The sequence below is a fragment of the Triturus cristatus genome, chromosome 2_2, assembly GCF_964204655.1.
Source record: "Triturus cristatus chromosome 2_2, aTriCri1.1, whole genome shotgun sequence".
NCBI lineage: Eukaryota > Metazoa > Chordata > Amphibia > Caudata > Salamandridae > Triturus > Triturus cristatus.
Genome location: NC_140582.1, coordinates 469,063,860 through 469,090,075, shown reverse-complemented (window position 1 = coordinate 469,090,075; position 26,216 = coordinate 469,063,860). Strand labels below are relative to the sequence as shown.

General features: G+C 42.4%; 1 protein-coding gene across 3 annotated transcripts in view; it reads right to left on the bottom strand.

Moving 5' to 3' along the window:
- ANXA5 (annexin A5) overlaps positions 1 to 26,216 on the bottom strand; it is a 980,312-nt gene that overhangs the window by 718,618 nt on the left and 235,478 nt on the right. For all 3 annotated transcript variants that reach the window (XM_085641572.1, XM_085641571.1, XM_085641573.1), the window contains exon 3: positions 10,818 to 10,902. In XM_085641572.1, the coding sequence (XP_085497698.1) occupies positions 10,818 to 10,902 (85 nt within the window). The remainder of the gene's footprint in view (positions 1 to 10,817; positions 10,903 to 26,216) is intronic.

Here is a 26,216-nt window from a genome sequence, read left to right as displayed (position 1 = left end):
CATTTACTTGCATATACAGTTACACACACCACCACACTTACTTCTACGGAAACTTACACATATTTAGTCTTTTAAACAATCACTTCTAGAAACACATACTTATTCATACAGGAACTCTTTCAATCTCTCACTCTCACATATACTCACTTATATACACCAATAGTCACATATACTAGTTTAAAACATATGTAGTTACTCATAAAGACACTATTGAGACAGTCATTCACTCACTAACACACCCATACACACAGTCATCCACCCATACAGTCCTGCACACATGCTGTCTTCAACACATACAAACAGTGAGTCACTCATTCATGCACCTATGCACTACGTAATACCCCCCAACGAACCATGCAGACACTCAGACTGATACTCAAAAAACCAACTAATAACCTATATAGACACCCATGTAGCTACTCACCAACCCATGCAGCCACTTATACACAAAGTGAGAGACTGATACAGATATTTACATATTTAAACATTACTCACTAAGCCATGTATTCACTATGATACACTTAATCAGTCAGTTACACAATCAATTTTTCAAAAACAAAATCCATTTAGACACTTATTTACCCATTTATTCTTCCATAAACCTTTAGATATACATATATAAAAAATATTTATTTTTCAGAAAGACACAAATTCAATGGATGATGTCATCAGTGATGTCATCAGTGATGTCATTTGAGATGTCATCAGTGATGTGCATGAGTGATGTCACTGACCATGTCATGAGTGATGTAATATGTGACGTCATCAGCAGTGCATTGCGGGCGCGCGAGTTATAGTTAGCTGAACTAACTATAACGGGGGAATTTCATTGGTTTTTTACGAGTGAAATGTCCAGCTAACTAGAACATGTGTGAAACCTATGGTTTTTTCATTGAATTTCTAAGGTTTTTTAAATGCTAATTCCTAACTATAACGTGTGTGAAACCCATGGTTTTTTCAGTGAATTTGCAAGGTTTTTTAAATGCTAATTCTTATATTTAACGGTTTTTTTTTTTTTTGCAATGTTTCTTACATATTTTTATTTTAAATTTATATCCTCTTTAAAGACTATGGTTAAATTTTAAAAATTCTACAATATATTTTTTATTTTCACCTTTATTTTAAACTAAACAGGTAAGATATAGTAGTATAACATAGTGAATCTTTTTTTCCCTTTTCTTTTTTAGTATTTTTTTAACGTGCGCGTACGGTAAGCGCACGTGTTGCTTTAAGTACGTAAGATTTCTACGCCGTTTGCGTTCAGTTACGCAATTTGCGTAGACGTGCGTAACGCGCGCGCGGCGCGTAACGCGTACGCTGCACGCGCATGTTACGCGGAAGTGAAGGGGTGTGCCTGTTGTGCGCATGCGCGTCTTTTACGCGCATGCGTACTTTTACCGTAAGCGCTCCGTAAGCGTAACGTATGCGCACGTTGGGTCATGTGATCAAGAAACAACACTTTTGATTGGTTTTTACTACTTTCAGTTCTAGAACTCTCCTACGCCACACCCATTCCCCTCATTTCTGCTTGTGATCCCTTAGGAGAAGGAGCTGAGTTGTCTTTGTGATACGATGGCAGAACAGCAGACCTCTTCTGAGAGTGAGGCTAGCAGCACTACCATCAGGCAGAGAAGGAGGAAACAAAAGAGCTCTTTCATATGGGAATATTTTTCTTTTCCAGAGGGCAAGAAAAAGGTAAATGCACCTTTAGTGACTTGTAAGCTTTGTGACCGTGTACTTTCAAGAGGGAATCCTAACAAGAAGTATTCCTTCGGGAATCATACTATGTTACGACACCTTCATGATGTACACGGTAGGACATATGCTCGACATACTGGAGGAAACCCTTCAGTAAGTCAACCAAGCACATCCACAGCAGCTCAGCCTAGTCCATCATCTGCAGGGCCGAGTCCATCTTCGGCAGGTCAGCTGAGCCCTTCATCTGTGGGGGGAGCATCTCCTTTTTCTGGTCCTCTGGAAACTAACCATCGGTTTGCGAGGGTTACAATGCGGTGCGCCACTTGTTATGGTCCATTTGCTCATAGGGAGACCAGTGTTGCCCTAGTTAACAATAAAATAGACCAGCACATTTGTCCTACCGACTAATATTCCCATTCTTTCTTTCCTCTGTCCCTGTATGAACACAACGGCTCTTTTAAGAGCCAACCTTACCTTTCAACTTTTAATATATTTTTTTAAACTTTTTTTTGATTTTTTTTTTTACCGTACGCGTAATTTTTTTTTTTTTTTTTTTTGAAACCACTAAAAATCAATTACCACATTACAAGGTGCTTGAGAGATTACAATGAAAAACTGAAAATGTGATTGTGGAGAAGTGGAAAAAAGGGACCATGAAATTTCTGACTTACCTTACCCACTCAAAAAATTATTTATTAATTAACATTTAATTTTAATTGCTAGAGAAATGGTTCAATTTTTCAAAAATTATCTTTCTCAATCTGAAAAAAAAGAAAAAAGTATTAATATTTAATAAAACATTTTATAATACAGTACACATATTTACATATTTTCCAAAAACAATTTTTTGCCATTTTTGGTCCACCAGTTGTCTTCAAATATAGATTTTTTTTGTGGTTTTTCCGTAGTCTGGATTTTGTAGGCATCTTAAATTTTGTTCACTGATCTTCAGCAGTACCTGAAATTTTTTTTTAAAAAAATCCTCTTTTATTTAAATATATTACTATATTTTTTCTGATCTTTTCAAATCTTAAAATACTATGTACCCCTTTCCTGCAAGTAAAAATCACAATAACACTCCAGCAAGGGCAACCAGCCTTAGTGGTGCTGAATGTATTTGCATTACTGACTGCAACCTCAAACCCCACTCGGTTGTGAATACTATGCATGTTTCTACAGGGTAAGCAGCTGGGTGTGTGCAAAGAGTCTGCTTGTGCACATGTTGAATTTTTGGTTTCAGTATTCCTCATTTATACCAGTACACCTTCATTTATGGTAAAAACTTATTCCAGAATATTTTACATGTTCCTTACATTTTAATTTCTCCCAAAACACAAATTGAAAAACACAACTTCAACAAAAGGATTTCCAATTCTATTATTCATTTCTTAATTTACCACATACATCCCCTCTCAAACTCCAAACTCACCTTTAAAATTAGTTAGTTGTGAAAGAAATGTGTCACTCAAACAGCAGATTATCAGAGCCAGGATCTCTGTTCTGTTCACCTCTCTCCTCTCAGCAGAACCAGACAATGGCAATGTTTCCCTCTCTTTTTCCACACATATACATGTTAATTACAAATCTCAGTGCTTCCCCCTTTTTTCCAAATGAAATCACACATTTCTATTGGTTGAAATCCAACCCTTTTCTAAAAGTACCCTTCCCCCAACTTGACTTCTGCCTGCTACCATAGCAACAGCTCATGGAACACTGCTGTCTACAGTCAGGTCAGAAGTTCACCACACAATGTTTCATTTTCAATGAGCAAGAGTGCTTGACTTTTCTAACCTAACAGCAAATCCATACTAATGTTCTTTGGTAACACATTTTTCTTTACCAATACAAATCATGCTTCTATAAATTGACACACACAGCCTAGTTTTTAGTGTAGAATGGTATGAAACAGCCAATGAGTTCATTTTATTTAAAAAAAATATGTATGCCTCCATTTCCAAACTGTCTTTCATTTCATTTTCCCATTCTACTGAAATACACCTCCTGAGTGCATCCAGATCTCCTTGGAAGATGTTCACAGTGTGGATTGTAGGGCACAGCTATGTTTTCTGGAGTGAAAAGTTTGCAGAGAAAACAGGTATGGTGAGAGACCTTGCTTTGCCAAATGTAGACATTAAATGGATTGGTCAGAGAGGGTTAAAGTGGCACCAATTAATGCCATTGGTGAAATCCTTCATGCTAATCCAACACCCTGACCTCATAATAGTGCACTGTGGTGGCAATGACCTAGGCACTTTGACTGGGGTAGGTCTGGAAATGCTTATGAAGGAGACCTTTGCACAACTGTTTTCACTTTTCCCTAAAACTGCCTTTGTGTTTTCTAACATATGCCAAAGGCAAAAATGGAACTGGTCCAATCATTTTTGTCCACAGATTGACAAAGCAAGAAAGCACGTCAACAAATCTGTTTCTGCTTTCCTCCGTTACTATGGTATGGGTTCCATTTACCACAACAACTTGCGTTACGACATGCAAGACATTTATAGAGGAGATGGTGTACACTTCACTGATGAAGGGAACAGAGTCTTCCTCTTGAACCTTAGACTCTGCATCGGTACTTACTTGTAGGTACCACTAAAAAATCACTTCATAAACACAAAATCTGCATTTCATTTTTTTTTTACCGTACGCGTATGGTGAGCTTACCGTACGCATACCCCGCGATTTTTTTAAAAATTAATAAATGTTTTTTTCGTAATTTTGTGTCCTTCTTTGACCCCCTTTCAAATGTTAGGGGGTCTGTAACTCTTCCTTGCCCCCTTTTCACGTTATCTCCCTTTTTTTTTCTGTGTGAAACACACGAAATGGCGGCCGACACTTCGTGATTTCGTCCGTTATGAATGTTTACAGTCATGTGACAACCAATCAGATTTGAGCTCGCACTCGGCACCGTACGCGTACGGTAAGCGCACGGTAAGCGCACCGTAAGCTGGCTCAGATATATATATTGATTTAAATGCTATTTTCTCAGGAACTACTGAACAGATTTACACCAGACCTACAAAAGGCACTTCCTTGACCTGTAGACTACCTCTCTGCCAAATTTCAAGGAACTCTGTTCAGCCGTTCGGGCTGTAGCTGTGTCTAAAGGTCCTATGGAAAAATGCATGGGAAAAACGCGTTTTGGGACCCCCCTTTTTTCTCAGCCCCCGCTTGAAGAATCCCCCCGAGACTTTCAGGGAAGGAGCGGAGCGTAGCGCCCCACCTATTTTGAAAATTTCGCGAGGATTCGTCGACCGGCGCAAAAGTTATTCCAAATAGAATGTTGCGGATTTCCTATGGAAACGTGGTCCTAACTATAACTACCTACTGGCGACCGCCAGTAGGTAATATATATATATATATATATATATATATATATATATATATATATATATATATATATATATATATATATATATATATATATATATATATATATATATATATATATATATATATATATATATATATATATATATACACTGAAAAAACCATAGGTTGCACACACGTTATAGTTAGGAGTTAGCATTTAAAAAACCTTGCAAATTCACTGAAAAAAACCATAGGTTTCACACATGTTCTAGTTCGCTGGACATTTCACTCGTAAAAAACCAATGAAAATCCCCCGTTATAGTTAGTTCAGCTAACTATAACTCGCGCGCCGGCAATCCACTGCTGACGTAACATATTACATCACTCATGACATGTGTGAGTGACATCACTGATGACGTCATCCATGTGATAAATTACCACATCTTCTCACACCCTAATATAACCTTTGATACACCGACTCAAAATTTCAGAGTTCCATTCTCAAAACCATACATACTCCAATACCAATAACTACATACCCACTTATTAACTGTTAGATCTACATACACCTCCACTCATTCACCTGTACAGTCACTCATACTTACAATCACTCTATACAAGAATATCATGCATTTATACACTTATATAGACACACACACACACCACCAATCATCCATAGAGGTACTCTCACACCTAGTCAGTCATGCAAATAATTACACTCCCATTTACTCACCTATGCGGTTATACACACTCAAGTTCACTTAATCATAAAATTAGTACCACATTCTTACGCTCTTATAGAATCATTGATTCAAGCACACACTCATCCATACAGTCACTCACAATCACACACTATCACATCTACCCACTTATATACTCTTTTATATACTCTTACACGCATATATACTGCCTTTCACATATGTAGTTAGTCACAAATGTACCACCGAGACACATTCAATCCCTAACACACCAATACACACACTCACTCAACCATACAGTCCATCACAGATGAACTCTTAAAACCATGCACCCATAGAATCACCCACTCACACATCTATGCATAGAGTCACACACACCCTACCCACACAAACACTCAGGCACCCATACAGATACTGAGACAAGCAATCAATAACTCATATAGACACTCCTATAGCTATTCAAAAAACCATGCAGCCACTTATACACCAACATACAGACACACAGACATTTACACAGTTTAGTCACTACATTTAATGACTCACTTAGAGTCAGTTACGCACCACAGAAAATCATCCATTTACACACTTGTACACCCACTCATTCTTCAACAGGCCTTTCCCTATATATAGTAAACATATTAAAATTGTTCAGAAACACATACTCCATGGATGACGTCATCAGTGATGTCATCAGTGATGTCATCAGTGATGTCATGAGTGATGTCATGAGTGATGTCATGAGTGATGTCATGAGTGATGTCATGAGTGATGTCATGAGTGATGTCATGAGTGATGTCATGAGTGATGTCATGAGTGATGTCACTGACCGATGTCATGAGTGATGTAATATGTGACGTCATCAGCAGTGGATTGCGGGCGCACGAGTTCTAGTTAGCTGAACTAACTAGAACGGGGGAATTTCATTGGTTTTTTACGAGTGAAATGTCCAGCTAACTATAACATGTGTGAAACCTATGGTTTTTTCAGTGAATTTGCAAGGTTTTTTAAATGCTAATTCCTAACTATAACGTGTGTGAAACCTATGTTTTTTTTTGTGAATTTGCAAGGTTTTTGAAATGCTAATTTATGAATGTATTATATTCTTTAAATATTTATTTTACAATAAGATATATATATATATATATATAGTTATAGATTAAGTTTATCCTGTAATATGGAATGGCTCAGTTTTTTTATTTGGATAGAGTTGAACAGCATAGTTAATATCTTCTATAAACTTATAAACACTTGAAAAAATATATATATTTTTTTTAAGGGTTTTTGTCCGTGTGCGCACGGTGCACGCACGGTGCACGCATGCGTACGTACGTGCTCCACGTGCGCATGCGTACGTCGTGCGTGCTCCGTACGTGCGTGCTCCGTGCGCGTACGCGCTCCGTGCGCGCACGGCAAGTCATGTGATTTAGAAACAACACTTTTCATAGGTTTATAGTAGTTTCAGTTACAGAAACTTCCAACACCACACCCACTCCCCTCATTATTACTTCTGATTCCCTGGGAGAAGGAGCTGAGCAGCTTTTCCAGTACTCCAGTACTTGAGAATGGCAGAGCAGCAGTCATCTTCTGGGAGTGAGCAGGAGACCCTTGTGAGACAGAGGAAACAGAACGACTTTTATATGGCAATTTTTTTACATTTCCAGACGGGCAGAAGAAGGTGAATGCTCCAAAAGTCACCTGCTCTCTTTGGGATCGTGTCTTATCAAGAGGAGATCCTAAAAAGAAATACTCTTAGTATCTTCACTATGATCAGGCACGTTAGAGATGTACATCCTGTGGCTTATGCTCGAGCTGCTAGAGAAAACCCTCCAGCAGCTCAGCCGAGCACATCATCTGCAGCTCAGCCGAGCACATCATCTGCGGCGGCAGCTTCACCTGCTTCGGTTCCTCTGGATATACACCCTCTGTTTAAGAGTGTGCATATACGGTGCAATGCGTGCAATGCTCTTCTCTTATGGGGAGACCAGCATTCCCCTAATAGAGAGCAAGATACAGCAGCACACGTGCGCACCCTATAATTTTTGCCATGTTTTTTTTTTCCCTCTGTCCCTCAATTAACACAACGGCTCTTTTTGGAGCCACCTAACATCTAAACACTTAAATTTGTGCGCACCCCGCAATTTTTTTTTAAAAAAATTTAAAAAAATGTCACCCTTCATGGTCCTTCAGGGACCCCCTGACAAAAGCAAGGGGGTCAGGAACTCTACCCTTCCCCCTTTTCACGTTCTCCACCTTTCTTTTTCACTGTCACACACAAAATGGCGGTCGACACTTCCTGATTTCGACCGATTCGAACGTTGACTGACATGAATCTACCAATCAGAATTACGCTCGCGCACGGCAACGTGTGCGCACGGTGCGCGGCTATAGCTATTTATGTGCTTTTAACTGCAATTTTTTCAGGAACTACTCAGATTGACACCATGTATGCAAAAGGCACATGCCTGACCTGACTACCACCTCTGCCAAATTTCAAGTAATTCTGTTCAGCCATTCGGGCTGTACCTTCGACTAAAGGTCCTATGGGAAAATGCATGGGGAAAACGCGTTTTGGGACCCCCCTTTTTTCTCAGCCCCCGCTTGACGAATCACCCCGAGACTTTCAGGGTAGGAGCTGAGCGGAGCACCCTGTTAGTTTTGAAAATTTTGCGAGGATTCGTCAACCGGCGCCAAAGTTATTCAAAATAGAATTTTCAGATTTCCTATGGAAACACGGTCCTAACTATAACTATCTACTGGCGACCGCCAGTAGAATATATATATATATATATATATATATATATATATATATATATATATATATATATATATATATATATATATATATATATATATATATATATATATATATATATATATATTCACTGAAAAAACCATAGGTTTCACACATGTTATAGTTAGCGGAAATTTTACTGATAAAAAACCAATGAAATTCCCCCGTTATAGTTAGTGCAGGCAACTATAACTCACGCGACCGCAATCCTCTGCTGATGCTAATACTGTATTTAGACACTTATTTGCCCATGTCTTCTTCCATAAATTTTTAGCTATACATATATTACAAATATTTTTTTTTCATAAAGACACATATGTCATCAGCAGAAGATTGCGGTCGCGTGAGTTATAGTTGCCTGCACTAACTATAACGGGGGAATTTCATTGGTTTTTTTATCAGTAAAATTTCCGCTAACTTTAACATGTGTGAAACCTATGGTTTTTTCAGTGAATTTGCAAGGTTTTTTAAATGCTAATTCCTAACTATAACGTGTGTGAAACCTATGGTTTTTTCAGTGAATTTGTACGGTTTTTTAAATGCTAAGTTACTTTACGCCATTCGTGGCGTGCGCGCCCACTTAACGCAGTTCGTTCCGTGAGCGCACCGTGTACGCACAGTGAGCACGCGGTGCGCTTCGCGCACCGCGCGCCCACTTTACGCAGTTAGTGCCGTGCACGCACGGTGGGCGCGCGGTGCGCTACGCGCACCGCGTGCCCGCGTTACGCTAGATGGGCCATGTACGCACGATGCGCTTCGCGCACCGTGCGCACATGGAGGACATATGATGCACTTCGTTTTGAAAGGTAATATTTTAATTTTTTAACACCTGTTATAAGCCATGCACAAATGGTGACCTTCGGGCACCATTTGCACACGGGGTGGGGAGAGTGTGGAGAATTTTTTTTTTAAAAAATATTTTCTTACCGTACGCGTACGGTAAGCGTAATCGGCGAAATTAGCGAAAAAATAACAATTCCGTTTTTGGCCTTGGGGGATCTTTGGGGACTCCCTCAACATGGCTAAGTGCTTTGGAGCTGTCCAAACAGCCCCTTTACATGTTTTTGTCCTTTGTTTTTTAATCCATACTCTCAGTGCGAGAGAGAAAATGGCGGCCGCCGCTTCCTGGTTTCGGCCGATTCGAATGTTTACTAAGATCTAAGAGCCAATCAGAATCGCGCTCGCGCACGCCACCGTACGCGTACGGTAAGCATACCGTAAGCGCACCGTAAGCTGGCTCAGATATATATATATTGATTTAAAGGCTATTTTCTCAGAATCTACTGAACAGATTTACACCAAACCTACAAAAGGCACTTCCTTGACCTGAGGACTACCTCTCTGCCAAATTTCAAGTAATTCTGTTCAGCCGTTCGGGCTGTAGCTGTGTCTAAAGGTCCTATGGAAAAATGCATGGGAAAAACGCGTTTTGGGACCCCCCTTTTATCTCAGCCCCCGCTTGAGGAATCCCCCCGAGACTTTCAGGGTAGGAGCGGAGCGTAGCGCCCCACCTATTTTGAAAAATTCGCGAGGATTCGTCGACCGGCGCAAAAGTTATTCAAAATAGAATGTTGCGGATTTCCTATGGAAACGTGGTCCTAACTATAACTACCTACTGGCGACCGCCAGTAGGTAATATATATATATATAAAAAATAATATATGAAAAAATCGATTGTCGCTCAAGAGCGAAGTAAAGACGCACTCACTTGTATTTCGAAGTAATTCAGGAAAATGTATTCATTATTTGCCATGCCCTACGCGTTTCGGTCAGACTACTTTGACCTTGGTCACGGTCCGAAGCGCGTAGGGCATGGCAAATAACTTCGCTCTTGAGCGACAATCGATTTATAAATACCGGCGTGGCTCTGCCGGAAAAGAAACGCATCCTCCCTGAAAATCGAGTGCCAGCGTTACAACTTGGGCCGCATCTTGAAATCGAAAAAAAATATATATATACATTTTTTTTTAAACAGATTTCGGGGTTCCAAGCATGGGCGGAAATATTCAGTACTTATGACTATTGATGAGGATCTCCTGGAGGAGAAATAGTGTAGCTTACAAAAAAAAGTCTAGAAACAAGTACAGAACCCATCTACTTCACCATCTAATAATTAAAAGCTTCAAGGTCATTTAGGCCCACATGCTAGTGTGAAAACGGTCACCTATCAAACCGCATACATTTTGGGACAAGTAGAGAGGCAAGAGCATGCATATTTTGTTCAATTAATATTCTGCTGCACCTTGCAAATAAACTGAAATAGATTAAGTGAAAAAAACAATACATGCTTTTACTGTGCATCACACACACACACTCACCCAGCCCCTTCATGGCTTCGCGAAGTGTTTCTGCATCTTCCTTGTCATTGAAGTCGGGGGCATCCTGCACGGTGCCTTTTGCGCCCTATGAAGGATTGCAATTACATATTAGCTTGTACAATAAAAGAATGTACAATTATCAAAAATAACAAATGCAGCAAAATCGAATAGAGATAAATCATAGAAGAAAAGGACTGCATGCAAATTGGCTCTGCGTAAATTTAAACATCTCTGCCTCGGCGCCTCAATATGGCTGCGGGCACAAGGGCAAACAAGCAGTCATATGGCTTACGAATTGTTAGACAGAAGTTGTATAGAGTCAGTAAACCCCCCTCATTGCAAGAGGGTCCTTAAGAGAGCAAAGGGGTCCCAGGGACCAAACAAAGATGTCCTCTGCAGATGGGGACAATCACACCCAACACCCACCTGTGAGGGAATCACTGCCTGCTTATAGAAGTGCTGATGGCCCCCCTTTGCAATGAAAAGTCGGATGGTGGTTTTAACCCGCCTCTGCATTTCGATGCTGCACTCTCTCCAAACTGCCAGTGTTCACACCTGTGCTGGGAGAGTGGATTTCTGCCTGTAATCGGGCGCACTGTCCCGGTGTACACCGTACCCCTCGCACAGAGTACAAAATACTCTTCAGAGGTAATACAGCCCTGTAGTCATTGCCTCTGAAAGCTGTGCTTTACAGGTAAGAAGGCATGGCAAACATGTCAAATATTGCTTTCAAGACCTGTCATTTTAGCTACCACTTGTACTTTGGATGTAAAAAGAGAGGGAGCACTTGGTGCAAATATTATCTGTGATGGAGTGTGTTCTTTAGGAAAACGGATTAAAATAGGTACAAATTTTCCAATCTATGGTCGATCATTAAAACCTTGTATGCTAAGCAAATACAAACGATTTTTTTTTAAGTTCATACTGTAATTTAGGATGCAGTTGAATTTAGGAAACTATGTATTCGAATGCTCTGAAGTGAAAAGCTCACTACAGTTTGAGGTGTATAACAGAGCAAAGAACGTCTCCGGATCAACTTCTTTCAAACTAATTCACATAAATTATCTAGTTGATGGTTCATAATGCTAACATCACAAAGCTTTTTCTAACAGTAGGTGTGTCTTACTTCAGGCTTAGGTAGAAATTCTTCACATTTTTAAATTAAGACATGTTTACTCACTAAAATTGTCACGTTTGTTAATTTGATTCATCTCAGCATTCGCGTCCATGCCTACATCCCTCCCTTGACAAGTACACATCTACAGCTGGTTGGTAATCCCCTCCTTCATTTACTATGAAAAGGTGACACTGTTTTCTTCCTTCGGGGCCCCAATTGCTAGAATGTACACACTATCTCTGGCAATCCATATCTCCGGATCTTGTCCACAAGGCTATAAATAAACTTACTCCCAAGTACACTGTCAATCTTTATGTTCCACCCCAGATTCTCAGATCTGCCAAAAATTGTTGCCGACAATACAAATTCAGATAAAATATTGGTTTTAAAAAAGACGTGGAAATCGAACCCTTCTTAATCAAGGGACCTCTATGAGAGGTCTTACCTATTCACCTCAAATTGGAACAGGATCATTGCAAATTCATGAGATCTTTAAAGACTTCTGTTCTTCCAGGCACTTGGATAACCTCACCGTCCAGACACTTTACACTTAATGCCTAATCTCCTTTCAGTCTACCAGTCAGACGCCTAAGCCCAGTTTCCCCATTTCTGAGGCTTACTACGCTCAAGGCTTTACCATGTTTTTACTTTAGTGAGCAGGGTGCTACAAAACGCTACAAGTATATAGAAACATCAAAGTGGCCACTGATAATTGTCAAAGGACCCATTTTCTCCTTCCTCAAAGGTCGTGGAGGACACAGGGAGCAGCCTAACATAGTAGGGGGGCTGCAGAATAGGAAAGCCAGAGAAAAGAGCAAATACAAAATAGATCAAATAGAAGAGGGCCTTAGATCAGGGAGAAATGGTGACAATACGAGCATGCCTCGGTGGGAGGTAAACACCAGGATAGAACTAGTTGAAAAACAAGCATTGGCATAGCCAATAGGTCTTGCCTTTGGGACCTTGTAAGTGTTTAGTTAAGCAACGGTTGATATTGTTGCACCAAGGATATTGTGCTGCATAACTAAATACTTATAAGGTCCCAAAAGCAAGACCTATTGGCTATGCCAATTCTTGTTTACTTTGCTGATATGTGTGATCGAAATAAAGTATTTTGACAATGAGTAGTCCCACCACTAGAGCACCAACCACCCAAGGCAACTCTATGATTAGGACTCTGTTGCCAAAGTGTTTAACACTTAGTTTTCCCCATAGAACTAAAACCACATTCACTTCCCTCACAATGCCTCCACAATTGATGAAACACATTTTTTAAAGATGCCAAGATTCAAAGATAAGAATGCAGATGTATTTTTAACTGAGTAGTTTTGCAGATTGTGTAAAGTGCTCAGGGCTTCGTTGACTAAAAACACATTTAATTTCCTTACAATTGCCCCAACATAGATAAACTTGTATTTAAAAAAAAAAATGTAAGATTCAAAATAAAAATGCAGGTAAAAACAAGGAGTTTCACAATTGCTCCACCAAGCAGCACTCTGCTACAATAGCAGAGAAAACTATTGGCTTTGTCAATGGTTGTTAGTTGCGCAAGATAAATAAGCAACAACTATGGCTTTGTTGCATATAATAATGAAAAATGCTCAGTTCTGAAATGAGGAGTCTGTGAAAGAAGGATTAGTTACTTACCTGAAATCCTAGTTCTCTTCCGGGGGGGGGGGGGGTGGGGGGGGGGGGGGGATTTGTACGGTTTAAATGCTAAGTTACTTTACGCCGTTCGTGGCGTGCGCGCCCACTTCACGTGCGCGCAGAGTGAGCACGCGGTGCGCTTTGCGCACCGCGCGCCCACTTTACGCAGTTAGTGCCGTGGGCCATGTACGCACGATGCGCTTCGCGCATCGTCCACACACGGAGGACATATTATGCGCTTAGTTGTGAAAGGATATCTATTAAATGATCAATTAAGACTTACGCCGTGCACAAAGGGTGCCCTTCGGGCACGTTTTGCACACGGGGTGTGGAATATGTGGATAGTTTTTTTTTCTTTTTTTTTAACCGTACGGTAAGCGTAATCGGCGTATTTAAAAAAAAAAAAAAAAAAAAGATTTTTGGGTCCTTGGGGGACAACCTAACCATGGATAGGTGGTTAGGAGCTGTCTAGACTGCCCCTTTACATGTTATCCTACTTTGTTTTTCCTCCCCCCCTCAGTGTGCGAGAGAGAAAATGGCGGCCGATACTACCTGGTTTCGACCGATTCGAATGTTTACTAAGATTTAACAGCCAATCAAAATCGCGCTCGGCACCGTACGCGTACGGTAAGCTTACCGTAAGCGCACGGTAAGCGCACCGTAAGCTGCCACAGATATATATATTGATTTAAATGCTATTTTCTCAGGAACTACTGAACAGATTTACACCAGACCTACAAAAGGCACTTCCTTGACCTGTAGACTACCTCTCTGCCAAATTTCAAGTAACTCTGTTCAGCCGTTCGGGCTGTAGCTGTGTCTAAAGGTCCTATGGAAAAATGCATGGGGAAAACGTGTTTTGGGACACCCCTTTTTTCTCAGCCCCCGCTTGACGAATCCCCCCGAGACTTTCAGGGTAGGAGCGGAGCGTAGCGCCCCATTAGTTTTGAAAATTTCGCGAGGATTCGTCGACCGGCGCCAAAGTTATTCAAAATAGAATGTTGCGGTTTTCCTATGGAAACAGGGTCCTAACTATAACTACCTACTGGCGGCCGCCAGTAGGTAATATAAATATATATACACACATATATATATACACACATATATATATATATATACACACATATATATATATATACACACATATATACACACATATATACACACATATATACACACATATATATACACACATATATATACACACATATATATACATATATATACATATATATACATATACATATATATACATATATATACACATATATACACATATACATATACATATACATATACATATACATATACATATACATATACATATACATATACATATATATATACATATATACATATATATATACACATATATATATATACACATTAAAAAAGCAAATGCAGCCTTTCATAAGTACAGCTGAATAATGTTGTAAGGACTTCCCTGTATACAATCAATAATAACCAATAGAAATATATCTTGAGAAACAGGGAAGAAACAAAAGCAAATCATGTTTGAACACTGCTTTAATGCTTTGTATTAGCAAACACCTCAGATAGGACTGAAAGCATTGTCGGCTCACAGGCTGCATTGCAGAAAAACACAGCCTAGAAAGGCTAGAAAGATAACATAGCAACATAGAAAAACTGGCACCGTGCCTTTAAGGCAGCCATGACCCCTAGCTTCCCATCATGCCTCAGGGGTGACCGTTAGGTCAGTTGTTCTTTGCGGTGACACAAAGAGTTGACAATTCCCTTAAAAATAAGGATCCTTTGCCCGGGGAGGCGGGATGGTTGCTTATGACTTTGATGAGGATACCCCTGGAAGAGAACTAGGATTATAGGTAAGTAACTAATGATTCTCTTCCAGGGGATCCTCATCAATAGTCATAAGCACTAGAATAGAATGGCTAGCCTAACTTCATCCGCTGCGGGCAAAGGAAAAATAATAATCATTAACAATCAAGCTCAGACAACTAAGCTTGATAATTCAGACATTTCTGTTATCTGAACATATTTCTCAAGGAGGCCTGGACTACTCGAGTATCTGCCCTGGAGTCGAATTCAAGACAATAATGCCTTGTGAATGTATGTACAGATCTCCAGGTTGCTGCCTTGCAAATTTCTGCCATTGGAACATCATGCAAGAAACCTACTGTAGCTGCTTTTCCCCCAGTGGAGTGTGCTTTAGGTGACAATAGGGGCTTATTTGCCAGCTGGTAGGCCAATTTGATACAAGACACTATCCATCTGGAAATGGATCTCTTGGTAGCTGGAAAACCGGACCTCATGGAACCATAATTTAAAAACAATTGGTCTGATTTTCTGATAACCTTAGTTCCCTCTAGGTAGAATTTAACCACTCTTAATGTCTAAGGAATGGAGTGACCTCTCTGCAAGAGTTACATGATTGAGAAAAAAGGACGGTAAAGAAATTGTCTGATTAATATGAAAATCAGATACAACTTTTGGTAGAAAAGCAGGGTGAGTCCTTAATACTACTCTGTTGTGGTGAAAGATAGTATATGGCTCTTTGGAAGAAAGCACTTGGATCTCGCTTACTCTTCGCGCTGATGTAATCGCGACTAAGAAAGTGGTCTTCCATGTCAAATGCTGCAGCGTGGCTTTATGGATGGGCTCAAAAGGAGGACCCATCAACTTAGAGAGGACCAGATTCAACTCCCAAGGAGGAGAAGGAGGAGGAGGAGGATACACTTTCTTCAACCCCTGTAGAAAATCCTTCATCACCTGCAGTTGAAAGAAGGAAGGTTGGCTTGGAGACCTTCTATAGGCCGTAATAGCCCGCTAAATGTACTCTAATCGATGAATACTTCAAACATGATTTAGCCAAGTACAAGAGGTAAGGAAGGATAACCTCCTCCTGACCTGTGGTTGGATTAAAGTTATTACGAGTGCACCACAGGTAGAACTGCTTCCACTTAAAGGAATACGAAGCCCTTGTGGAAGGTCTCTTTGCTTCCTTTAGTATGTGCATACAGTCCTGCGGCAAGTTCAAATGTCCATATTGCAGGACGTCAGGTGCCATGCTGCCAAGTCCAGTGAGGGAAGGTTGAGATGTAGGATCTTCCCGTCCATCTTGGTCAGCAGATCTGATCTGCAAAGCAGCCTCTTGTGGGGGTGCACCGACCGCTGTAATAGGTCCGGGTACCACCATTGTCGAGGCCAGTCGGGGGCCATCAGGATCATGGACATGTTGGACCGGATGAGCTTGGATACCACCTTCGGAATCAGACGCAAGGGAGGGAAGGCATATGCAAATATTCCGGACCAGTCCATCAAAAGAGCATTCCCCTTCGTCCCTGGACGGTGGAACCTGGAGGCAAAGGCGTGGCATTTTTTGTTTAGATCGTCTGCATAATGATCTATGAAAGGTTGACCACACTGATAAAAAATTTCTGCCACCACATCGTTTAGTACCCAGTCTGGCTGATCTTCGAAGTGCCGGCTGAGTGCGTCCACTCGCACATTTTGCTCTCCTGGAAGGTGCGCCGCTGTGACGGAGAGGCCTCGGGCTAGAAGCTAATGCCATATCTTTTGAGCCTCCAGGGAGAGAGGGCGAGAGCGCGTACCACCCTGTTTGTTGAGGTAATACATGGTGGTAGTGTTGTCTGTTTGGAAGAGTACTGAGTTGAACATGATCGAGGGCTGAAAAGCTTTCAGGGCTAGATGGACTGCCCGCAGCTCTAACATTTATGTGGTAGGATTGCTCCTTGACGGACAACCGCCCCAGCATTTGTAGACAATCCATGTGCGCCCCCCATCCTTCAAGCGATGCATCCGTTACCAAGGACTGGGTGGGAACAGGTTGATGGAAGGGGACTCCCAGTAGGAGGTTCCGTGGACAAGTCCACCACAGAACAGACGTTTTTGCTGTTTGAGAAAGCACAATCTGGTCTTCCCAGAAACCGGTAGTCTGGACCCACTTGTCCTCCAGATGCTGCTGTAGAGGTCTCATCCTCAGCCTGGCGTTGGGAATGAGGAATATGCAAGATGCCATTGATCCCAATAGGGACGCTACTTGCCGGACCGTCGGGCGATTGGTCTGGAGAATAACTTAGCACTCCTGCCGAATTGATAAAAGTCTCTGCTTCGAAGGAAACGCTTTTCCTAGGTTTGTATCTAGGACGGAGCCCAGGTAATGGATCACCTGTGTAGGCTGGCAAACCGGATTTCCATATTCACATGTAGGCCTAGCCTGCGGAGCAGAGTCAGGCCCACTTGGAAGTTGCTCTTTACCTGCTGAGGAGATGGCCCTTTCAAGAGCCAATCGTCCAAGTATGGATATGAACAATTGTTACTTACCTGTAAACAGGTGGTTCTCCAGTATTGGTGTCTTTCATAGATTCACATGCTTGAATATTCCCCGTCGTCGGAGTGGGAGTCCCACGGTAAATAAAATAGATATATATATATATATAGTAAAATATATACATAAGTAATCACATAATTAGCGTATATAGGTGTAAAACACACAGTGTACCTATAAGAGAAAAACTCCATAGGAATACAATGGAGAGAGACAAAAGACCTTTGTAGTCTATCTCTGTCATTATGTAAGTCCGAACTCCAGCCAATCAGGCGTCAGCCCCTCTCTAGAACCTTCTCCTCAGAGCTTCTCACCTCAGATTTTCGTAGCACAAGAGTGACTGTAAAGTGCATGAGGAGAAGAGAGCCTCTGAAGGGAGGAGGGAGGGTCTCATGTGAATCTATGAAAGACACCAATACTGGAGAACCACCTGTTTACAGGTAAGTAACAATTGTTCTTCTCCAGTATTAGGGTGTCTTTCATAGATTCACATGCTTGAATATAGAATAGCTAGCAGTAACAAACACCATTGTTTCCATGTCAAAATAGATTCAAAATATATATATAGAAGATAATCAATCTTCTTATGCATAAAAACAGTATCGAACAACTGTAACATTGTAAATGCATAATATACATATAAATGGAAACAATATGGAGGTGGGAGGAAGAGGCTCACCTTACTTAAAAAGATTGCGCAGCACTGCCTGTCCCACTGCAGCATCCTCCTCGCTTAAAGTTGCCAAGCAGTAGTGCTTAGTAAACGTGTCTGGTCGACCACGTAGCTGCTCTGCAGATGTGTTGCAAAGATACTCCAGCAAATAAGGCAGTAGATGATGAGACTGCCCTGGTGGAGTGTGCCCTCACTGGAGACTGCAGAGGCTCATTTGCCCTTTGGTGACAAAAGACAATAGCTGCCGAGATCCAGCGTGCAATCGTTGGTTTAGTAACCGGACGTCCTTTATGACAGCGTCCATATGCTATAAAAAGTTGATCGGATTTCCGGAAAGAAGCTGTCTTACTGATGTAGAACTTTAGACACCGCTTCACGTCCAAAGAATGTAATCTTTGTTCTGCAGGTGTCTGAGGATTGGCAAAAAAGGTCTTTAATATTACTGGCTCATTAATATGAAAGTCAGTAGGCACCTTGGGTAGAAATGATGGATTGGTGCGTAACACTACAGCATCCGGTTTGAACTGCAGGAACGGAGGTTTGATGGTAAAAGCATGGATGTCACTGACACGACGTGAAGACGTTAGTGCCAGAAGTAGGGCTACTTTCCAAGTGAGATATTTTAGGTCGGCCTTGTGAATGGGCTCGAACGGAGGTCTCATCAATTGTGCTAACACAACGTTGAGGTGCCACAACGGAGGAGGACGCCGAACTGGCGGAAATTTTCGGAATAAGCCTTTAAAGAATTGGCGGATTATTCTTGAGGAACAAAGGGAACTTGATCCATCTTGCCGGAAACGGGAAATAGCTGCTAGAAAAACCCTTAGGGTTGCATGCGACAGTCCAGAACTGGCTAGGTGCAGGAAGAATGGTAGCAATTGCTCTGCCGTGGAATGTATCGGATGGACTCCGTTAGCAGCACACCAATGACAGAATCGTTTCCATTTGAACTTGTACGTCCTGATTGTAGAGGGTGCTCTTGCCTGGGCCAAAATATCCCTACAATCCTGCGGGATGTCTAGGTGGGCGAACTCATGGTGTTCAGGTTCCAGGCCGATAAGCTCAGTGAGGAGGGATTTGGATGACAAATTCTCCCTTCGCTCATTGTGAGCAGATCCGTCCGATGTTGCAGGAGGATTGGTTGGCATTGGGACAGGAGGAGCAGTTCTGAGAACCACGCTTGCCGTGGCCAGCGCGGGGCTATTAGGATCAGGTGGCAAGGTTGTCTCCTCATCTTCCAAAGAACCCGAGGTATGAGGGGTATTGGAGGAAAAGCGTACGCAAATAGATTGCACCAGTTTATCAAAAGGGCATTCCCTTGTGACTCCTTGTGGGGATGCCAGCTTGCGTAATTTCGGCATTTCCGGTTCTCCGGCGTAGCAAAGAGATCGAGTTGCGGACGGCCCCATAGTTGGAATATCCTCTCTAGAGTGGGTTGGTGTAACTCCCACTCGTGAGTCGACGAGGAGGACCTGCTCAGGGAATCCGCTAGGACATTGGATACTCCTGGCAGGTGTACTGCCGTAATCATGATCTGATGACTGAGAGACCAGTCCCAAATTCTTTGAGCTAACCTGGAGAGACTTGGGGATTTTGTTCCGCCCTGTTTGTTGACATAGTGCATACAGGTTGTGTTGTCTGTCTGTATTAGCACTGACTCTCCTTGGAGCAAAGGTAGAAATGATTTTAGAGCCAGAAAAATCGCCATCAGCTCCAACTTGTTGATGTGCCAAGATCTTTGATGTGTTGACCATCTTCCCTTCACAGAGAGATCCTCCAAATGTGCGCCCCATCCTTCCAATGAGGCGTCTGTTGTGAGTGTCCTGTCCGGTGGCAGCGACAGAAAGGACATGCCTTCCGTCAAGTTGGCTGGAATTGCCCACCATGCGAGTGCTGACTTCATTTGATCTGTGACACATATCATGTCGTGGAAAGATCCCGTTACCTGACGCCACTGAGCATCCAGAGCTTCCTGGATAGGACGTGTCCTCAGCCGGCAATGAGGGATCAAGGCAATGGATGATGACGCCATCCCCAGAAATGATATTAATAGTCACAGAAACTGACTCTTTTGATCTGATCAGAGCCACCAGTCGCAGCATCTTTTTTAGACGCTCCTGGGAGAGGAATGCCTTTGCTGACAGTTTCCAGAGTTGCACCCAGAAAATCTCTTTGTTGGTACGGATGAAGTTGGGATTTTTCCGCATTTACGGTTAGGCCTAAAGAGCGAAACACGTTCTGGCACAGAAGAGTGTGTTGTCGCAGGTGAGTGCTTGACTGAGATTTCAGGAGAAAATCGTCCAGGTATGGAAATATTTGCACTCCCTGGAGTCGCAAAAACGCTATTACTGGAGCTAGTACCTTCGTGAACACTCGAGGGGCCGAGCGCAGGCCAAAAGGTAACACTTTGAATTGGTAATCGTGTTGACCCACTCGAAAACGCAGGAACTTTCGATGCCGCTGTAAAATAGGGATATGAAAATAGGCATCCTGGAGATCTATCGTCGCCAGAAAATCTTCCTGCAAGAGTAAGCGCAAGATGTCTACTAGCGTCATCATACGGAAGGATTGGCTCTTTATATATTTGTTTAGTGCCCTTAGATCGAGGATGGGCCTCCACTCTCCGTTTTTCTTTGTGATCAAAAAGAACCGGGAATAAAAACCTTTTCCCTCCTGAGACACTGGTACCAGTTCTATAGCTCCTTTTTGCCTTAAAAGTCGAACTTGATGCAACAGTTCTTTCATGTGAGCTGGTGGCGGTCCGGAGGGTGGAGTGGGAGGAGGGAATTTGGTGAATTCTAAGGCGTGTCCCTTTTTCACAATGTCCAAAACCCAACGGTCCTTTGAGATGGAGGACCATTGGGAAAAGAACAGAGAGATTCGACCTCCAACCTTGTCCGTCTGGTAAGAGTCACTTTCTCTTTGATGCGGTTCCTCTGTATGAGGATTTTCCTCTATATGACTTGGAGGTTTGCTGTCGTAATGTTTGCTGTTGCTGGCCATAAGAGTAACGGTTGGACCCTTGATTGTAAGGTTTGTATTGTTTATGGTCTCTTCGAAAACTTGAGGAGGTGCCGCGTCCGCGTGCACCACGAAAATTACTCCTCTGAAATTGAAGGTTTCCTAACGATCTAGCTGTCTCAGTATCCTTCTTTATGGACTGTAGAGCTTCATCGACGTGGCTCCCAAATAATGACTCGCCGTCATATGCCATGTTAAGGATCATGGACTGAACCTCCTGACAAAAGGATGTTGATTTTAACCATCCTTGCCTACGCAGAACAGCCGCTCCGGCAAGCTGACGGAATCCCATGCAGGCGATTATTTCCGCCGATGCCGCTTCTCCCTCTTGGAGCAACTTCATTGCCTCCACCTTAGATGGCTCTGGCAACTCCTGAACCACATCCGAAATATCAGCCCATACTTGTCTGTCATATCGTCCCAAGATGGCCAAGGTATTAGCTGCTCTAACCACAGTAGAGGCCATAGAAGAGAATTTACGCCCTATGGCATCCATCCGACGTCCGTCACGATCCGGAGGTGAGGTGATAGAAGATGCCGGATTTTTCGCCTTACGTTGCGCTGCCTGCGTAACGACAGACTCAGGTTTAGCCTGACCCGTGAGGCATGCTGGGGTTCCTATTGGTGCCTTATATTTCTTTTCTAATCGAGGCACCTGTGCTGGCAAGGTATTCGGTGTCTGCATTAATTTCTTGCCTTCTTCCCAAATAAACTCAACTATGGGAATAGCATGAGTCTGTAAGGTTGATTCTTGAAATCATAAAGGAAGCAATCTTCCTCCCTGCGCTCCGTTGTTAACTTAAAACGGTGTGATGCCCTTTCCATCAGTTGGTGAAAATTGGCTATGTCCACTGGAGGTGAATCCCCTGTTACTATCTGTGAGGGGGATGGTGTTTGTGCCTGGTAATTGTCCCACTCCGCCATATCATCATCATTGTCATCTACATCCCCATCATCATCTGGGATTTCACCGTCTTCTGTGTCCTGAGGGCCTTCCTCTACAGGCTCATAATGAGGCAACAACCTTTCCGGAACCTGTCTTGGAGGTACAGGCGGCATCTGAGGAGCAGGATTTACAATAGGTACCGGTGGAATAATTGCTGGAATCACCGGGGTTGACGGAACCTCTGAACGTTGAGGGGATAGAGGGAACCGTTGGTTGTAGTCGTCCAACATGCGTTGGAGATTAGTAATGAGCGACAAAGGAAGAGTCGCCGTTTTATGCTTCGGAGGGGCCTGGTGTATGTAAACCGGATCTTCATCTTCACTACTGACATCCTGGCACTTAATAACTAAGTCGGACGGACTTTGTGCCGTTCCAAAAGACTCCGGTAACCCCTCGGACTCCTGATCCGAATCCGCAGCGAATAATGGTGAGGGAGGCTGTGCATCTCCCACAGGAATATTGTGTTCCTGGCTATCCGGGCCCACAGTAGGAGGTAATGGTGTCCAAGAAACTCCAGCTAAAGATGAAACCGACGCTGAAGCTAGCTGAGGTAGTTGTTCCCTTCTTGTTTTCTGGGTAGACGCAACACTGCTTATTCGTACCCTTACGAATGTCTGTGGAGATGTACTCGTCGATGGAGCAGTCGTCGACGGAATGATGGTCGACGGAATTATCGTCGACGGAGTCTGTGGCAACAAAATCGCCGTCGATGGATTCGCCGTCGACGGGCCACCGTCGACGGAGCCACCATCGACGGGGCCGCTGCCGACGGAGCCGTCGTCGAGGTCTTCGTCGACAAGGCTTTCGTCGACGGAACCACCGTCGACAGTGTCGTCGACGGGATCTTCTTTTTCTTAGTCGACGGAGTGGGCGTCGACGAGCTCGACGACGTCTTCGTCGACGACACAGTCTTCGTCGACGGAACCTTCACCTTCTTCGTCAACGTCGAAGTAATGGGCAAAACAGAAGTCACCGCCCTTGAAGAACTGATGGTAATCGTCGACGAGGATAACGTCGACAGAACGCTCGTCGACGACGAAGCAGCTGACGTCGTCGTCAGGGTCACCGTCGACGAGGTAGAAACAGCAGATCTCGTCGTCGGGAGCATCGTCGACGAGGCTGACAATTTTTTCCCTGAGGAATGGGAAATAGACGCCTCAGCAGCCTGAGAACAGTGTCCCTTAGGCGACAAAGCAGTAGGTGAGACCACAGAAGTGGCAGTTGTCAGAGGCAATGCTAGCTTCTTTTTCTTCAGGAAAGGAGATGGTAACTCCTGCACACTACTGCGCTTAGAGGCTGGTTGAGAACGACCAGAAAAGAGACTTTCCACATCAGAGAGTGGGTTATCTTTGTCCTTCAGTCTCTGTAGCCATAATAACAGGCGGCCTTCTCTGTCCTTTAGAGTTTTTGTAGAAAAAGTTCTACAAAATTTACATTTTGCCACCTCATGGTCTGGGTATAAACAGTAAATACACTTACTGTGTGGGTCCTCAGAGAACAAACGCAGCTTTCCACATGAAGAACATGGTCTAAACAAAGATTTCTTACTAGAAGACATCCTCACTGACAAACTGAGCAGAGCTCAGGGAGACTCCCTGTCACACGACGTGCGGTAGAAAATCTGAGGTGAGAAGCTCTGAGGAGAAGGTTCTAGAGAGGGGCTGACGCCTGATTGGCTGGAGTTCGGACTTACATAATGACAGAGATAGACTACAAAGGTCTTTTGTCTCTCTCCATTGTATTCCTATGGAGTTTTTCTCTTATAGGTACACTATGTGTGTTTTACACCTATATACGCTAATTATGTGATTACTTATGTATATATATATATATATATATATATATATACTCTAGCGAGGACTGTTCGTTTCTCCAGTATTAGGGTGTCTTTCATAGATTCACATGCTTGAATATTCCCCGTCGTCGGAGTGGGAGTCCCACGGTAAATAAATATATATATATATATATATATATATATATATATATATAGCTATTTTATTTACCGTGGGACTCCCACTCCGACGACGGGGAATATTCAAGCATGTGAATCTATGAAAGACACCCTAATACTGGAGAAACGAACAGTCCTCGCCTGAGTAGAGCTGCTGCTACCACCGCCATGCACTTGGTAAAGACTTGTGGGGCAGATTTTAGTCGTAAGGGCAACACTCTGAATTGGTAGTGACTGTTGCCGACCACGAATCGCAGAAATCTGCGATGACGGGGAGTTACAGAAATGTGGAAGTACGCATCCTGGAGTTCCACTGAACACATCCAGTCCCCTGCTTGCAGATGTGGACATATTTGATGACAAAGAAATAATTGAATGTATGCATGTCCCGCACACCATTTTAGTTCAAGTTTTTCGTAGAGTGTTCCATTAAGGGGAGCTATCTTGGAGTGCGCTTCATCCTGGTAGCGCCAAAGTAATATCCATGAGATAGATGATATGGGTAATATCAGTCCCGAGATGCTCACACCGTGTAAAGATGATAAAAATCATCCTAAATCAATTTAAGCTTCAACTCGTTTAATTGTAAGATCCTCATTTTATTGTTCTTTTGTGCAAATTGTGAAACCGGTGATTTCCAATATTCAAATGCTTGTATTATGCTCAATCGCCTTTGATACAGCATGTTAGAATTCCAGTTTCTTGTAAGAAATACAAAATGTTTAACCCAATGCATTTCGGGCACCTTTTGCCCTTCGTCAGGGGTTTGTATCTGTAAAGTTAAAAATCAAATAAATGCTGTTACAATAGTATATGAATTTCCACCTAACTAACATTTAAACAACAATGTATCCATGTAAGTAGCCGATCTGAACGCTCCCAACTATACCGCTTTCCCGCTAAAGAGATATTCAGCACATTATCACAATTTTGCCCCGGATATACTAAGCTATCACATCACTCCGAAGGAGTTACCAACCGTCTAAAAACAAAGCATTCATCTTGAAGTTCAACGCTACTTATGGCCTTTAGTTAGAACAAAAACACTAACGTGCCGCTGATCTTACTTTAAACAGTTGCAAATGCCGCTCCTTCCGTCTATCCTGTGGAGATTACGTCCCTTTCACCTTACCACGTGATACGATCGTTTAGTAACCCTCGTCATAATCGCACTCACCTGAGTGGCTGCTTAACTCAACTCCTCGATGTTGCCTAGCATACAACTCCCATAATTCCCCCAAACTATCTGTTGGTAGATCTGCTCACGTTTCTACTGTTCACATAGGTGGTCATGATTTAAATTTAAATACCCCGCCCTTCCCTGAATGGTCAATTAAATGCGATTTTAGTTGAAGGTGCAATTTGCCCAAAACATGAATAAAAATATAAACAATGCGATAAACCTCAGTAATGACATTTTCAATACACCAAAAGTAATAACAATGTTTGATAATCAACATGATTTGATCAAGAAATCGAGTCCATTGTTAATCCATTTAGGTTCATGATTAGTATGGTCTTGGGTGCTGGTTCAAAGTAGGATGACAAAGAAATAATTGAATGTATATATGTCCCGCACACCATTTTAGTTCAAGTTTATCGTAGAGTACACTCTACGATAAACTTGAACTAAAATGGTGTGCGGGACATACATACAATTCTTTCTTTGTCATCCTACTTTGAACCAGCACCCAAGACCATACTAATCATGAACCTA